The 17,454-nt window shown below is 35.7% G+C and overlaps 2 protein-coding genes across 2 annotated transcripts in view; one reads left to right on the forward strand and one right to left on the reverse strand.

The window, feature by feature from the left end:
• Positions 1 to 11,699, forward strand: part of LOC121314542 (leucine-rich repeat-containing protein 19-like) — a 72,556-nt gene extending 60,857 nt beyond the window's left edge. Inside the window, exons 2-5 of the mRNA XM_041247936.1 lie at positions 5,624 to 5,709; positions 6,281 to 6,794; positions 7,379 to 7,576; positions 10,676 to 11,699. Coding sequence (XP_041103870.1) covers positions 5,632 to 5,709; positions 6,281 to 6,794; positions 7,379 to 7,576; positions 10,676 to 10,932 — 1,047 coding nt within the window. The 5' untranslated portion in view covers positions 5,624 to 5,631 and the 3' untranslated portion in view covers positions 10,933 to 11,699. The remainder of the gene's footprint in view (positions 1 to 5,623; positions 5,710 to 6,280; positions 6,795 to 7,378; positions 7,577 to 10,675) is intronic.
• Positions 1 to 17,049, reverse strand: part of LOC121314535 (intraflagellar transport protein 74 homolog) — a 40,676-nt gene extending 23,627 nt beyond the window's left edge. Inside the window, exons 1-9 of the mRNA XM_041247925.1 lie at positions 16,961 to 17,049; positions 15,894 to 16,030; positions 15,444 to 15,579; positions 15,295 to 15,343; positions 15,092 to 15,190; positions 14,845 to 14,905; positions 14,121 to 14,180; positions 13,625 to 13,686; positions 214 to 352 (exon numbers count right to left, since the gene is read on the reverse strand). Coding sequence (XP_041103859.1) covers positions 214 to 352; positions 13,625 to 13,686; positions 14,121 to 14,180; positions 14,845 to 14,905; positions 15,092 to 15,190; positions 15,295 to 15,343; positions 15,444 to 15,579; positions 15,894 to 16,016 — 729 coding nt within the window. The 5' untranslated portion in view covers positions 16,017 to 16,030; positions 16,961 to 17,049. The remainder of the gene's footprint in view (positions 1 to 213; positions 353 to 13,624; positions 13,687 to 14,120; positions 14,181 to 14,844; positions 14,906 to 15,091; positions 15,191 to 15,294; positions 15,344 to 15,443; positions 15,580 to 15,893; positions 16,031 to 16,960) is intronic.
• Between the last annotated feature and the right edge of the window lie 405 nt (positions 17,050 to 17,454).

The following is a 17,454-nucleotide window of genomic DNA, read 5'->3' on the forward strand; positions in this document are numbered from 1 at the left end:
TATATATATATATATATATATATATATATATATATATATATATATATATATATATATATATATATATATATAATGTACATGTGTGTGCGTGCACACATATATAATCTATGTGTGACATATGTATGTGTGTGTGTGTGTGTGTGTGTGTGTGTGTGTGTGTGTGTGTGTGTGTATTTATTTATTTATTTATTTTTAATATCAATAGTATCAGACCTGCAGTAGCCGTTCATTGTTGGTCTTCATATGAGCATATTTAGCCTGTTTCTCAGGAGACATTTTTTTTATAATGCTGTCTGCTGTTTGTTTCTCCCGTTCAATTTCTTCTTCTACGGCTCGGATCATCTCTTCCTTTCTGAAATCAAAGAACCAAAGAGAGTAAGGTAACATAATTCTGGTTTCGTGTTACCTAAAAAGTCAAGTTAAATTTGTGATTCCATCAAGCTTGTCTATCTCAGTGACAAGCATGGCAGTGTCCCATACTCTGGAATGTGACAGGCAGTGTCCCATACAGATGTAGAATGTTTTTGGAAATACACACACAGTGGTTTGCAAAGTTTTCACATTTTGTTGGCACCTGAGCATACTCCACAACGCTTTCATATTAGACTTTACATGTAGAATTTACAAAAACTACTCCACATTGGTAAATGAGTAAGATTTACAGAGAAAAACAGATTAATCTCAGTTGAACAAGTATTCAGCCCCTTTGCTACTCCAGCCATAAATCAGCTCAGGTGCAAATGATTTGTTTGAAAGGTCACAAAATTAGTGAAAAACGGTTTCAGCCTGTGTCCACTCAAAGTTGTTTAACTTGAAGCTAATTTCCCTCAAGTATATAAAGACTTTCAAGCTGCAATTCACATAGTGATCCAGCAAAGTAAAAATGAAGACCAAGGAGCTTTCGAAACAAGTCAGGGATAAAGTGGTAGAGAGGCACAGAGTAGGAGAAGGGTACAACAAAATTTCAAAGGCCCTGATTATCCCTCTCAGTACAGTGAAGTCGACCATTAAGAACTAGAATATGCATCATACCACCCAGACACTACCCAGATCAGGTCGCCCACCCAAACTGAGCAGCCGGGCAAGCAGGAAACTGGTTCGGGATGTCACTCTGAAGCCAACAATGACCTTGAGAGATCTGCAAAGTTCTATGTCTGAGATGGGAGTCAGTGTTCGCACATCAATAAGCCGGTCCCTACACAAAGCTGGCCTGTATGGATGGGTGGCAAGAAAGAAGCCATTACTCAAAAAGCCTCATCTTAAGGCAAGTATGGAGTTTGCAAAAAAGCATGTAGATGATACTGCAGACATGTGGGAAAAGGTTTTGTGGTCAGATGAGACAAAATTTGAACTTTTCGGACTAAAATCCAAGTGTTACGTCTGGCGCAAGCACAACACTGCACATCACCCAGTCAACACCATCCCAACTGTCAGGCATGGTGGTGGGAGCAGGAACTGGGAAGCTTGTCAGGATAGATGGGAGAATGGATGGTGCAAAGTACAGGCAAATGTCCCAAAGCACAATGCCAAAGCCCCACTGGAGTGATTGAACAAGAAGAGAATTAATGTTCTTGAGTGACCCAGTCAAAGTCCTAACTTGAATCCAACCGAAAATTTATGGCGAGATTTGAAGAGTGCAGTCCATCAACGATCCTCAACAAACTTATCAGAACTGGAGCAATTTCCTCATGAAGAATGGGCAAAAATTTTACCACCCTACTGTGCAAAGCTAGTAGAGACCTATCCAAGTAATTGCTTGAAAAGGTGCTTCTACCAAGTACTGACTTAAGGGTCTGAATACCAGTAAATTTCATTTTGAACATTTTCTTTGCAAGTTTTGCTGACATTTAACCTTTAAGCTTTGAATAAAAAAAGTTTGTTTGAAAAATTGTGCACACATTATTTGTAATTGAACAAAATGTGATCTTATTGGTAGTGGGTGAATACTTCTGCAAACCACTGTATATATTAGGGATGCACTGAATTCAGGATTCAGTTTCAGATTCGACCCGAATGCCTACTTTTTGAGCAGGGTTCGGATTCAGACGAATACTTAGGATTCAGGGAACCAAAACCGAATCCTATATCCGCCCAGACTCGCATCCATTTTAATACATCCCTCCAAAATATGCAGTTCTTATTTAAATAAAAAGACATGAATCTGGTATGAATGTAACTGTTGTATTTAATAACTAGAACATGTTTGATGAACTCTAAATTACTGGTGACACACGCACTAAACACACGCAGCTGCTGAATGCAAACATACCCCTGTATGCAACAGCATAATATGGAGTGAAGCTATGCAAAACCTGTAATATATAGTAACAGCAAACTGTTGTAGACTTTTGTACTTTGTTATTTGTCTGTCAAACAAAGAGATTATACTGAAGATAATAAAAATAATACTAGGTGCACAGAAATATATTTTTTTTTTACTTTACAACTGTCAGTTAGTAAATTAAATTATGTTATTGTAATGTGACAATACAAGTTGCTTTATTTGGGAACTGCTGTGTTTTAATAAAATATTTTGAAAATTATTTTGTAGCTTATTTTATATGTGTTACACACGTTTTATTTCGCAGGGAGATTCAGGTCATTCATCACTGTAATTTTTTCCTCATAGCTCTCAGATAGGGTTGCCAACAGGCACCAGAACCTCAGGACACTGTAAGGCAGGTCAATTTTTTTTTTAACTCTCTATGTATTCAATGTATTCGACATGCAAAGTGAGTGTGAACTGCTTCAGCAGTTTAGTGAATGTATTTAGTTGTTTAATTGTGGTGGCGCTTCTATCCGGAGAGCCTCGTAACAACGATTTATCGTATTGCTTGAATTTTTAATTTTTTTTTATACAATAAACAACATCTATCAAAACAGTCAACACCATTATTATAGATAACTTTGCACTCACCTGTACTCTTTCATTTAACCTTGTGACAGCAGGTAAAGTTTCTATTTGTTTATTATTTCTTGCTTCACACAGTCCCGCCCAGTCAGAGACTCAGAAAGCCAACCAGCTGCTGTATAGATCTGACTGATGGAAACGATCCTGGCAGGCATGTGTGTGCTTTTGGTAACAGCTAAGTAAAACAATTCAATTAATTTAGCGATAGTTCGCACAATTCACACTAACTTTACTGAATACATTGTAGTTTAGAGAAGTAAGTTACAAAACTTTCCTTAGTATCCTGAGATTCTGGAGCCTGTCGGCAACCCTACTCACAGATCAGTTGACACAGGTTGAAATGTCATTAAAGAAAATACGGTAGTTGGTTACAGCAAAGATGCAGCTCTCCTTGTACAGACAGGTAAAGTAAACGGTTCTGTATTTTGACGTTTCTGTTGTGGAGGGAGGGGGCTTACGGTAAATTGTGTACGTTTCAAACTGAAATCTTATTTCAGGATATAATTCCATTTGGTAATAAAAATAACTGAAAGGCTCAAAACTATAGACTGTGCACGTCCCTTGTCAGTGTAGCTGCCAGTCTGTTCTTAATCCAACAGTTTCCTTCAGTTTTCTTGACAGTTTTTGTAGATTAATTATTTGGCCAAATCTTTTGAGATGGATTCGGTATTCGGCTGAATCCCAAAAACTTGGATTCTGTGCATCCCTGGTATATGCATGTGTATATATATATATATATATATATATATATATATATATATATATATATATATATATATATATATATATATATATATATACACATATATATATATATATATATATATATATATATATATATATATATATATATACATATAATACACACACACACACACACACACACACACACACACACACACACATTACACACTCAGTAGAGTCAATTATTTGATCTTTGATCAACCGTACTGTCTTATCAACTGAACACACCTGTAATCACATGATAAATTACGTGTGGTGCATTACGCACAAAGCTTCTGCTGCTGAAATGGCTAAGAGATTTAGCTACGAAAAAAAAAAAAAGGACCAGCACACCAAAAATATTGCCTTTGTGACGCTGTTTACGGTTAAGTTTTTTCACAAACTCACTCAAATTATGTTGTTATCACACTGATCGTCTTTCCTCTCCACACAAATTACAAGATATACTACAAAACAAAGATGCTGCAAACACTAACATCGTCACAAAAACCTTGCTTCAGTATTTTCTGACTTCCTAAAATTCAAACAAATCCAACTCGACGATGTAAATAAATGCGCGATTCGTCAGAGAAGTCTATGTTGCAGTGAGAAAGTCAGACGGACAGTTTTGTGCCAGAAAATCTTTAATCACTATGGACTTCTTGACTAATTCATAAAACAAATATTGACTGCAGATTCCCTTCGGAAAGAACTATAGTTACTGGCTCCTGTTGGTAAATATAGTTCCGCCTCCTCTCTTTTACATACATATTATATAATATGTTATACTATATTATATTATATTAAATTATAACATAATATAATGTAACTAACACACACACACACACACACGCTTTTGAGACCACAAAAGTCTCCTTTCAGAAGAGAAGTAAATAAAAAAAATGTGGACAGACAGATCAACAGAAACTTCTGCTAAGGAATGTTGTTAACAAGTTTTTATTAGATAAGTACTTGGATGACATACAGATCTACATATACCCCCAGACAACTGATATGTTTACAACAATTTGTGTATACTTTGTCATGAGGAAGCAGTACTTACAACTTATCTGTAATGGCTGCAAAGGTACAGGCTTAACAAATAGCAAAACTGTAGTCAATCTTTAGCTAAAATGAAATGGAAGACTTTATGACTCAGAACAAAGGTCTATGTGAGGAGCACTGCAAAGGAAGAAGCAAAGCAGCAACTACATTTCTCATCTATATTTCTTCTCAGGTAGGAGTTATTTATTAAAAAAAAATAATACTCACACAGGCTTTAAACTCAATTTAAAACTGTACATGAAACAATACAATATCTTGTATCTTGTATTGCTTCATGTACAACCACGTGAACGCTGAACTTCCATTTCATGGTTCTTGAAACTCTTAAAAGTTGCAGGTTCATGATAAAAGCCTATTATAATTATTCATCTCATAAAGCCTCTAGCCAGCCTAAACAGGAGTTATCTTGTTTTAGAATCCATATACAAAATAACTTATTCCGGATTACCTATGACTGAACCAAGATTCGAAAGTGCACTCATATGTTTGTATTACAATTACAACAATTGCTTTGAATGCAAGTACTAGCAACTGGAATAAAACAAAAAAAATATTTTATTTAATCCACATACGATTTTAAATATAATTGTATATTATTATTGTATGACTGTTTTGTTTAAAAACACAGGGTTTTTGGTTTCACAAATATGTATGTTCTGCCCACTGACAACCCTTTATTGTACCTGTTTTTTGGGGTTTTTTAAAGGAATTTGGTCAGTTATTAACAAGCTTGTTTTCTTTCAGACTAAAACTGTTGTGTGTTCTTACAAAAATAATAGCATTTTGTGTTTCATTCCTGCATTCTCAGATAATAGACTAAGTGGATGATTAGAAATGTCTTAGGTCTGGTAGAAGCTTGTGCAGGCCTGCCTGGAGATAAGTCTCAAATAATTTCTACACCTAAATCTAATGTGTTTTTATTAGCAAATCTAATGATGATGGCTGCTTGCTACCTACTGCTAGTATGGACGGCATCCTTTTTTCTGGCTTCTGGATTTGCAAATGATGAAGTAAGTCAGTGCCATCATTAAAATATACTGCAAATGCAAATAAGTCATTTTTGGCCCATGGCTGGCATGAAATGAAATCTCTGGAAACGTATTATCTCCTTTCTATCCTGGCTTTAACTTTAGTTCTATTGAAAAAAGAATAACATTAAGCTGAAATTTTACCAAACTACCTAATGTATTTATTTAACCAAGCTAGAACCATTGAGATATACATCATATTTACCTGGCAGGACAAGGAGACAAGAAATTACATTATAAAATAAATGGCAAGTGCAGACAAATCAATTTAAACATTTCCTCCACAAATCACAGTTTTGTTATTTCGTGCAATAGTGTCTGGTAGAACAGGACAATCTTTGTTCAAGTACAATGCTATTGAAAAGAGCTTTAGACAATCACCCAATAATTATTTTATAAGAAGGTCATTTTGTCAACTATCCATTAAACTGTGGGACAGAAAACAGCCTTCTTTTTGCTGTTTAGACTCTTTGCACAAACTATATGGATTTGTTACTCCACTGTTCTATTTATTGTTTTTTTTTGTTTGTTTGTTTGTTTTTTTTCCTTTCAGATAGGTGACTACAGAAACAGGAATCTCACCGCTATCCCGCCTGATTTACCCCTTAATACTACAAAGTTAATTTTGAGCTACAACAAAATTGATATACACCCCAAAAGCATTGGAGAGCTTAATAAATATACCAATTTGTCTGAACTCTATCTTAACCACAACAACATCTCAGATTTACCTGGGCACATGTTTCATAACCTCTCCAAACTGAAAGTACTTGATATTGCAAACAATATCATTAGCAGAATTGAGCCAAAAGCTTTCAAAGGCCTGGGCAGCTTGCAAGACCTTTACCTCTGCCACAACCAAATAAACACTTTACATCCAGAGGTTTTTGCAAACTTATCCAGCCTGAAGAATTTGACGCTGTGTGGGAACAAACTCCGAACCCTTAAAGAAGGAACATTAAACCTCTTTCGTCTTAAAAGCATAAACTTACAGGACAATCCTTGGAACTGTACCTGTAAACTACTGTCACTGCAAAAAAGGGTTAAGGACACAAATATAACACTAGGTAAGAGTCTGTTTTTCATTTTGGCCTATTCTGACCAGATATGTTCTAGTACTAACATCATGATTCTGGACAGTAAGATGTTGATCTTTAGAAGTTATTGTTATTTTTGTATTTTTTCCATTTTTGTTTTGACATTATTACAAAGTTTGAATGTCATTTAATTGCCTTTTTCCATTTCCCTTACTGCTTAATAAGCAATAATGAACTTATTCTAGGTTCTGTTGCTTCTTTAAATCTGCCTTTACTTTTTCTGAGTTCAGGTATGCCTAGTTCATAAGCTTGGCCAAATGTAGTTACACAGCAGCACACAATTATACACAACACTGTCATCTATTGGCACTAATAATTGCTGATTATTCAGCAAACATATTTTAAAAGAATCTGAAAAATCTGATTAATAATACATATTCAGATGATACTCACAAAAGGTATCACATATTACTCTTATGCCTTCTCTCGCCCTACATTTATATAGCTACAATATCTTGAGTATATAATATGCGTTCAGATCTAGCCATCTTTGAGGGTTTAAACTAGAAATCATCCATGTCCTAATCCTATTTATTATTGTTGTCTTGTTTCAGCAAACTACAACAAAACTACATGTGAAAGCCCAATTGAACTTAAAGGCCAGTGTATCCTGACAGTGCTGATCAATGGCACTCAGTGCTCTGCTGGGTCTACCACAACAAAAGCACCACAACCCTCAACTATACAATCAAAAGGGAACACCTCTAGAGCTATGTCATCTGTTATCAATAGGACACAGACAAAAGTACAAGGTATTGTTGTGATAACTATCAATATTCATGTGTGCAAAATCACATAAACACTTTTTTTTTTACCTTTTGACTGTAGACCATGGCTAATGCAGTGTTGGTGGCTCAGCACGGAGCACTCATTAACCTCATTAAGTTAGAGCTTAACAAATACCCCAGCATAATGTTAAGGGGCACTGTGCTAAAGGAGGTGCAGTTGTTTAAAGTAATGCCCTGTGTTGACACCAAGATATCATTTTTATCTTTAGAAGAAGAGCAGGGGTGTTAACCCCACTGTTATGGATAAATTCTAGTACCGGTCAGTAAGTCAGAGTGGATCTATCTTTCTTCAAAATACTTTACTTTTTTAAAATGAGACCGCAAATTTATTATGTATTGAAATTATTACACCATGAGTTAACTGAACAAATACATTTCAGTAGGTGAAAGGAAAAAGCACCATTTCAAATTTTAATAGGGGGGAAGCCTTAATAATATAAAACGCTAAATGCTCAACTTTTGAAGAACAAGAACAAGAATCTCTGTGAGAAGACTGTCTTATTACAGAACAGGTTGAACTGTAACTATTTAACACAGAACAGAAAACATAATGTGTGTGAAAACCTGGGCTGCAATTTTTGACAAAATATGTTAGTGGCGACTGGTGAGAGGGAAAGCACATGCTGTACATGGCTGTAGAAATGAATAAGAGGATTTTCAGTTCCTGTATGTCCATCGCTTACTTTGAAAGATTAACACAGTACTGTATCTCGCATCAGTCCTAATGTTTCAACACTGTGGTGTTAGTCGCACGGTCTTCAGTGTTGTTATGCAGGTAAGCAGGCTAAGGCAGGAGAATTCGGTTTCAGACACAATCATTTTAAATAGAACAGATGAAGCAGGACTATTTACTGGAAGAACTTCAAACTATTTACAGGTAAAATAAATTTAAAAAAAATAATGCCTGAATGCAGGTATCAACACTTTCTTTAGGCAGACACAGCACACCATAAATATCCCTACATTATTCACCATCTCAGAAACCAAAACCAAATGAGCAAACTGAAATGCCTCCATTTATACCTATCCAGGTAACCCCACCTCGTGGCCAATATGAAAATACGATTAAAAGATGAATATGAGGGAAAAGACAGAATGTCACCTTTCATGGCTTTTTCAATACACATATGTTTTACCAACTAAGAATAACAGCACTTTCAGAGTTCCATCCCCCCATTTTATGTGAGCATTGGGACATTTGGCTCACAGGTGTTTCTAATTGATCAGTGGTTTCCTGTTGCATTGAATTTTCAAAAATAAAAGAGTCTCAGTTCTAACCTTTGCTTTTGCCTTTGGAGTCTGCGTTTGGTGTTAGTAGGCATAATCCAACATGAAGACTAGGGAGCTGTCTATGAAAGAAAAGTGAGCGATTTGGATGCTAAAAGAAAAGAGGAACTCAATTAGAACCATAGCACAAAAGTTGGGCAGAGCCAAATCAACAGTTTGGAATGTCCTGAAAAAGAAAGAAACCACTGGTGTCTTCAACAATTGGCAACGACCAGGTCGGCCTAAGAAAATAACAACAGTTGATGACAGAACAATGACCAGAGCTGTGAAAAAAAAACCTTCAAACAAGTGTCAGTGAAATCACCAACAACCTCCAGAATGCTGTGGTGAAAGTGTCACAATCTACTTTTCGCAGAAGACTTCAGCAGCAGAATTAGAAAGGCTACACTGCAAGATGCGAACCTCTGTTCAGCACCAAACACAGAAAGGCCATATTAGAATTTGCTAAAAAAAGTACAGTGATAAGCCAGTAGGGTTCTGGAACATAGTTTTATGGACAGATGAGATGAAGATTAACTTTTATCAAAGTGATGGGAAGGCAAAAGTGTGGAGAGAAATAAAAAGGAACTGCAGATGATTGAAAGAATACCATCCTGATCTGTGAAGCATGGTGGAGGTCGTGTCATGGCATGGGCATGCATGGCTGCCTCTGGAAAGGGGTTCACTCATCTTTATTGATGATGTAACAGATGATGGCAGCAGGACAATAATGGAACAGGACAATGACCCAAAACACACTACCTATGCAACCAAGGAGTTCATCAGGGGAAAAAAAGTGGAAAGTTTAAGACTGGCCAAGTCAATCTCCTGATTTAAATCTGACTGAACATGCATTTCACTTGTTGAAGAGGAGACTGAAGTCAGAAACTCCCCAAAACAAGCAACATCTGAAAATGGCTGCAGTAAAGGCTAGGCAAAGCATCTCAAAAGACAATACCAAGGGTTTGGTGATGTCAATGGGTCGCAGACTCGCTGCTGTTATTGCATGCAAGGGATTTGCGACTAAATACTAACTTTTATACTTCTTATATTTGCTTTAAGTTGAATTATCCCAATTTATGTGCCCATAAAATGGGGGGATGGGACTCAAAGTAATGTTATTCTTAGTTGGTAAAACATTTATCTATTGAAAATGCCAGAAATAAAAGATGACATTCTGTACTTTTGCCTCATATTCATCTTTTACTAGTATAGTAATAGCAATTTTGACATCTGTCCCAATACTTATGGAGGGCACTGTGTGTGTGTATATATATATATATATATATATATATATATATATCTATATATATATATAGAGAGAGAGCATAAACTATACAAATTATTAATGTAAGGGACAAAAAATAACTTAGAAGAAAAACTAGAAATAGGTAAATCAACATACTAAATTGGAATTGAAAAACAGGAATTATCCTTGGTACTGCCCTTGAGGGAATGTTTCATAAACCAGTGCTTGAGCTGGTGGATAGAGGGATTAGTAGGCACAGGATGGGGAAAATCAGAAGACAGAAGCAGGAAAACAAATTACACATTTTAGATATACGTACCATTACTAAAATGAACACCTAGTATGAAGTACAGGGGGGCCAATTGCACCCCCCACCACCCCACTTTAATGGTAATCTGCTTTCACACAAATTGTTCTTGCTGGAGTATGTTTGTGGCAGTTGTTTCTATAGCTGCTTTTAGTAAAACCAATCTCCCTTTGGTCATGAATAAAGTTTGTTTCTTCTTCAATCTAAAGATTTTTTTATATTTTGTTTTTTCCAAACCAAGATTCCCAGCCTATTGGGAGCAGCTGGCATTTTCTACTGGGAGTGATAGTGGCTGTCCTGAGCACATCCATGCTCATTGTCTGTGCTGTGAAATGTCCAGCATGGTATAAGATGTTCTTCAGCTACCAGCACCAGCGGCTACGGGAAGAAGCTCCAAATACCTTAGAAAGCATGGGCAAATTCACAGATGATGAAGATGGGTTTATTGAGGACAGATATATTGATGCAGTGGAATGCAATGATAGCAGAGAGAACTAAATGACACCTGATAATCCCACGCAACAGAAAATTCACGTGAGGTTCTTGATAAGTACAGAGGTAAACATTTTTATTCGTTCCTGATGCCCAATCCATAAATGGCCGGCAACTTTGAGAATCACATAATTGTACAACCTTAGCCTCTGTGTTTTAGAATAGCATCACTGTTTTAAGCCCTGCATAAAGATACTGTGGCACAGATACATACAGAAATAGCAGAAGAAAGATTATAGTATGTAGTTACCTCGCTTGTTATGCATGTAGACAATGAAAGCTATGTAAGTCAACGCACCACAAAATACTTCAATTTGATTCCTTGTAATAAAATGTGTACATTTTAAATATCACAATTAACAAAATAAACTAAACAACAAAATAAAGTGTGGTGGTGTTATAATAAACTTTATAAACAAGCACAAAAACTTTAAAGCCATGTATCTGCCTTGGATTTATTTTTCACAAACAGATATTAAATGGCAAATCTTTACACAGCCATTTTCTGCCAGAAATATCATGGTTAAATTAATGTTTATATTACTTTCCAAGTCTAAAGAGGCTGCAAAAGCAGGAAAACTTATAACACATCTCATGGGGGATGCGGTGGCGTAGCCACTGTTGGGCCTGGGTGGGCCATGGTCCATCCAGTTTGCACACTGGCCCATCCAAATCTGCATCTATGTGAATGCCAAGTTTAAGTACATTTATAAAAAAAAAAAATAATAAACATAAATTGTGTGCCCCAAAGGCGGGCGTTTAAGTTTAGGTCAAATTGGCTATTTTTTTTAATTCAAAGGCTTTAGCCAATCAAATCAATGTAGTAATTGTGATGCAATATTTGGGTCGGATCTTCCTCTCACACAACGAATCATGTGCAAGTCACGTTTGATTGACAGCTTGTGAGGCAGCTGGCGCGAATCTATTTAAAAGTCACAGACGTTTATTTTAATGTGCATTTTTAAAGTAAGTTAGTAGCAGCGCGACGGTCAACATGGCAAAATAAATATGCGCACAGTTTTAAGTTTATTTTAGTAGAAAGTCTCGAGTGAACACGATTAAGACAACTGGCCAAATGCTGACAAACAGCTTAAAATTGCTGTCATTTGAAGAGATATGTGTGATTTTCTGGAGTTTCGTGACTATAAAACTGCAAGCCCCGACGCTTTATCCTGTGTAAGGAGGAGCAGAGACGAGAGGATAATAACTAGGCAATGGTAAGTAACTGACTGACTTTCATTGTATTTAGTAATTGCTTCAAATGTAATACTGTGTTCTCGCTGGTTTGGTGACGCTGCCTGTTTGACTTTTTAAAGTACATTCACTACGAATATATGTAAGTACATTTACTTTCTGTCTACTTAAAACATTTTAAATTGTTTACATAGGAGATATAGTGGTTGGGAGTTCCGTCTATAGATAGTTTTCCAAATATTTTGGGAACTAAAAAATGAGTGTGTTTGGAATGTGTAGTGTAGGCAGGCATTGGCAAAAAAATAAGTTGCTTTCAGCTTTCTTCAATTTATCGTGAAAAAATAGGCATTTTATTTTCCTTACAGTATTTCACACTATTAATTCATACTTTTATCAGCGGCGTGCATTTGGTTACTATGGCAACGCGGTCAAACAAATACCGACTTCATGATTGGTGTTCGAGTCACACTACTGTACAATGAGCTAGCGAGTGACTGATATGCATATTACAATTTATTAATAATTTATTAATAATGATTTGTATCTGTGGTTTTACAACTTCATAATTATTTCTACGTAGTAAAGCAATACAAAAACATGCGTTTTGTCTTAAGGTTTGCCGTTAACTTTTCTGCCGTGTATAAGATTTATAGAAATTGCTTCATTCATATGTCAACATAATTTTAAAAGGTTTACAAAACTTGAAAAATGTTGCTGAATTTGTCTCTCAAGGCTGGTTTTAAAAAATTATATTTGACTACTTGTTACGTGTTTTGCAGCCAACGCAATATCTTTGTTTAGCTGTACCTGAGAAAATCCAGTGAAAACGAAAGCCGCCATATTTAGCTGGAAACGAAGGTATTCTGGTTTGAAGGCAGCAGGAGCATAGCCTGATTTTTAATTTATGATTGTCAGACGCCCTTATGCAGGGCAAGTTACAGAGGTAACAAGTTATTACAATATAGCTAACAGATTACAATACAGCTAAGAAAAAAAGCAACACAGTTTTTTTTTGTTTGGAGGGTTTTTTAGTTTCTGTTTTTTTTGGTCAAATGAAATGGTTTTTGCAGTTATTGTGCACAGTGTTTGTTTCAGTAGGTTGTATGCATATGTGCTTTGTATTTGTAGTGTATATGTGCAAGTACTCTTATAAACTGCAAAAAATGTTTGCAATGCTTCACTCGGCACCATACATTCTCAGTCTTGGCTACTTTGCTCTGCTCAAACCCCAGGGAGATATCCGATGTATTCAGAGTTTTAATTGATTTAAATCATGTTTGCAAACTAGTTCCTGTGACGTTAGACCTTAGGTACTTGCCCGTCCACCTAAATTTCCATTCATAGCTACGCCACTGGGGGGATGCTATGTGTCTTTTTAATGCAATTAATCTAAAGATACCATATGTAAATCTAGAAATCTATGTAATTTTACTGATATCATGTACTGCATAAATTCAGACAGTGTTATTATTAGTATGTAAGATAATAATGCTTCAGTACTTACTCACGTCTCTCTGTAAAAATGACATCCATACTTTTGGCTTCTCTATCATTTTGTGTTCTCAGCTGAAAAAAAATACAGGTCTATATAAATAAGGCAAACTTAATTCATGTTTTTTTTTTTTCTAAATTGCTATTGCTTGTGTCCTGCTCAAATAAAATCAAAACATTAGTTGGCTGTTTCTTACTGGTATTATTATTACAGTTGTTTTATTTCTTGAATGCCTTTGCCTGTGGACTTGCTTCAAAATAGCATTATAAATGTGAGTTTATAAACGTGATTTAAGCTGGTACAGTGTTTGAAAAAAATGTGCATTAATTGCATTTAAAAGATATCAAAATGATATCTACAAGAAAAAAATATATACATTCCTTTGCAAACCCCACTTTTCTATTCAATTTAACAGAGACTTCCCTTGGTATGAACAAAGGAAAGGAAAGAAAAATTAAGACAATTTAACAGTTTCAAGTTATTACTTTATGATTTGTGATTTACTTACCATATTAACATCCTTCATAACTTCCTCCATTTCTGTGTTGGTGTTCAATTTGTCTACTAGCTGAAAAAGACATTAGCGAATAAAACAAAAGACTGATCCTTATACTCCTATACCACTAGATGGGGTAAGAAGTTAGACTTCACAGAAGACCATGCTACAGAGATAAGTAGTTGCATTTTAAATATCTTTCATATCATAAATTTACACACAGACGGTATAGTGTATGACCAAAGCAAGTTTTGTCCATCCCTCATTTTCAGAGTAACTTTTGTCAGACCAATGCTATGCCCCTGTTCAACTAAATCTCCCAAAAGATACCAGGACAGCCAAGTCTCACTCAAACGTTTTCAAAATTGTAAATCTCTATGGAGGTTTATAGCAGTATAGAAAAAAGTAGGGTTCACTTTTTGCAATGATACTTTAGTTTGTGCTGAAACAAAACAAAAAGATAAATAAATAACAATGTGTATTTGATTTACTAGTTAAATGCAGCAACTTGTTAAACCACAGGTAACCAATAACATACAATTTGTATGCCTTCTTTTGATGTAGTGAAGCCAAAAAATACATTTGAAACTAAACACTAAATTGAATCGGAGGTGCGCCATGTGTTGGTGACATCACACCACCAGATAGCCAATGATCTGCATAAATCAAGACACATGGCACTACCACCGGCACCATATACTTTTAGCTCTAACTATGTGCTAAAGCAAATACATACCATGTTGTAATCTGCCAGTTGTCCTTGCATTTCCTTTATTTCAAGAGCCAAACCTTCAGCTCTGAAATTAGATTAACAGGTAATCACATTGAAAATTGTATTATTACTGGTACTGCATATTGTAATGTTTCTAATGAGTGTTTTACGGATAGTCTAATAATGTTACCAGCCATTTGCAAAAATCTACAAGAATCCGGTGCTTATTTGAATCCTTATAAAAGATCGGTCCATCAGCTTCTGTACTTACCTCTTCTCATAGGACAGATAGACAGAATTCTCTTGATTGAATGTGTCTATTTCTTTTTGCAATTTGCTGACCTCTGTTGTAAGTTCATTTATCTTGCTCCTGTTAAGGGGTACAAAATATTATAACATGTTACATCTGTAAATGTTACAAGTACAGGTTTAAAATGAACATTTAAGAAACTATTCACTTTAAGCCTTGCATACCTAAGGAGTCCAAGAAAATAAGACTTGTCCATGATTTGTCTCTGTGGTCCTAAAAACCAGAATAAAAAAAGCGAATTACATTACATTTTGAAAACCAGATGGTGCAATACACCTTTAGAGTTAACTATTTATGTGATGAGTGAGAATACCTTTCATGCCAGTCTTCATGCCACTCAGTCCTTGCTGGGTAACGGGACGGTCTGCAACTTTGATCTGAGCAGAGAGGACCCCGGCTGTTCCCATTGATCCTCCACGAGTGCCTGGACGACCTGTCCCAGGAGGCATCTGGAACAGTTCACACATACAGTAATCTTTAGAAATTGGATCCATAGCAAAAAAGAAAAAACAAGTAAGCTGTACTGTATACAATTCCTTGTAGTAATATTTAAATGCATCTCACAATCACTGGATTAATCAATCAGACAAATCAACAGCAGTCTTCCATTTACATGCTTCCAAACTAAAATTGACAAATAGATTTGTTTGTTTTTCATTGTTAAAATGTACTTACAGGATACCTAACAGTATATAGTAAGGCTAAGTATAAAGCATTACAAGAAAATTAACAAGATAAGGAATTATTTGTGACTACATCTTACCCCTGTTCCAACCCTGATTGCTGCTGTTGGGGGTCTGATACCAGTAAGTGGTGGTCTTCCTACACCTTGTACCATACCACCTTTAGTCGATGGGCGTCCTGATGGGGGTCTTTGACTTGCCATCTTTGACTCTAAAACTGTTTTGGACAGACAAAGAAATGGATGTCATACAGGGTTGTAAACATAATGAGAAGTAAAAAGAATACAAAAAGGGTCATACTCTATGCTCAACCTTTACTTTACACACATTTGTTTAACATTACAAAAATACCAGGTGGTCCTTTAGGAGCTAGTTATGCTATTTTTTTAGTTGCTTTCCCTTTTTTCTGTAAACAAAATCTGTATAATAATAACGCTGACATACAGTATTCATATACCAAAGCATTGCTTTCTGAATATGAAGCAGTTTTAAGCAGATCTGTTTGATTGTTTTATTTATTTATTTTAATTGTTGTTTTATTTCGGCCTAATTAACAAGCGGTACCAAAGATACCCATTTCATTCAACACGAATATGAGGATGCATTGACAGGAAGACGGTGTCTACTTTGTTACACATGCACTAACCTCTCACGAGGTTTTTCTAAAGACCCGAATAAGCCAATCCAACCTTTCATTACGTCTGCAAGTGTACACGATATTTCTTCCTCTCTAGCTGCCTTATGAAACATTGATTGTTGGATAAAATATATTGAGCAATTGAACCGCCAACAATAATAAGAGTTTTACTTTGCATAATACGATATAAACACTTCACTTCATATATCACAATATCTCTTGTATGTTTTTGTAAGTACTGATTTAGTACCCAAAACGACATCTGTTATCTAAACAAATACTTTTATCGTGTAGCGTAAAGTTAAGACAACAAAACTGGAAAAGAACAGAACAATCGAGTACAAAGTTACAGTTTGTCACTTGATCGTACAGCTAGCTACCTAACACATTTGCTAATTACCTTGTGCAAATTTGCAGTAAAAAAACAAACGGCGACAATGTTGGAGACACACTAGCCTCAAATAATTACCATAATTTGAAATTATTTTCTTTAAGTAATCGTTAACCCACCTTACGTCTCAGTGGATGTTGCCTTTTCTTACTGCGGACTCTTCCTTTGTAACCCAGCAACCAGAAAGCTGCTATCGCGATAACTCAATTTTCTACTCACAGTATATCTGCAACCTCACGTATTGGACTGTACTGTGTAGCTTTAAACCAAGTCTCGTTCCCATCAGCAGTGGCGATGGTGTGGTTTCAACCGAGGGACTGCTGTGATTGGATGCATTTTCTTTTTAGACTCCTTGCCTTGTCTTTAAAGCCCAAGTGGACCACACATAACTTTAATGTTGTTTTGGAGTTGGATATATTAAGTTTACAGTTCTGGCCTGATAGCAGGCTTGATCTGTAGAGAGAGGTCATGTTTGGAGGCATAAAAAATAACCCAAATATTTTAAACCATATAGGGCAGTACACCTAGTTGAGAATCTAGTGCCTTAAATGAAAAGTACATTTTCTAAAAGCAATCAAAGTTATCTAAGAATTCAGTTTCTTCTTCCTAAGCA

The sequence above is a fragment of the Polyodon spathula genome, chromosome 1 (genome assembly GCF_017654505.1).
Source record: "Polyodon spathula isolate WHYD16114869_AA chromosome 1, ASM1765450v1, whole genome shotgun sequence".
Classification (NCBI taxonomy): Eukaryota; Metazoa; Chordata; class Actinopteri; order Acipenseriformes; family Polyodontidae; genus Polyodon; species Polyodon spathula.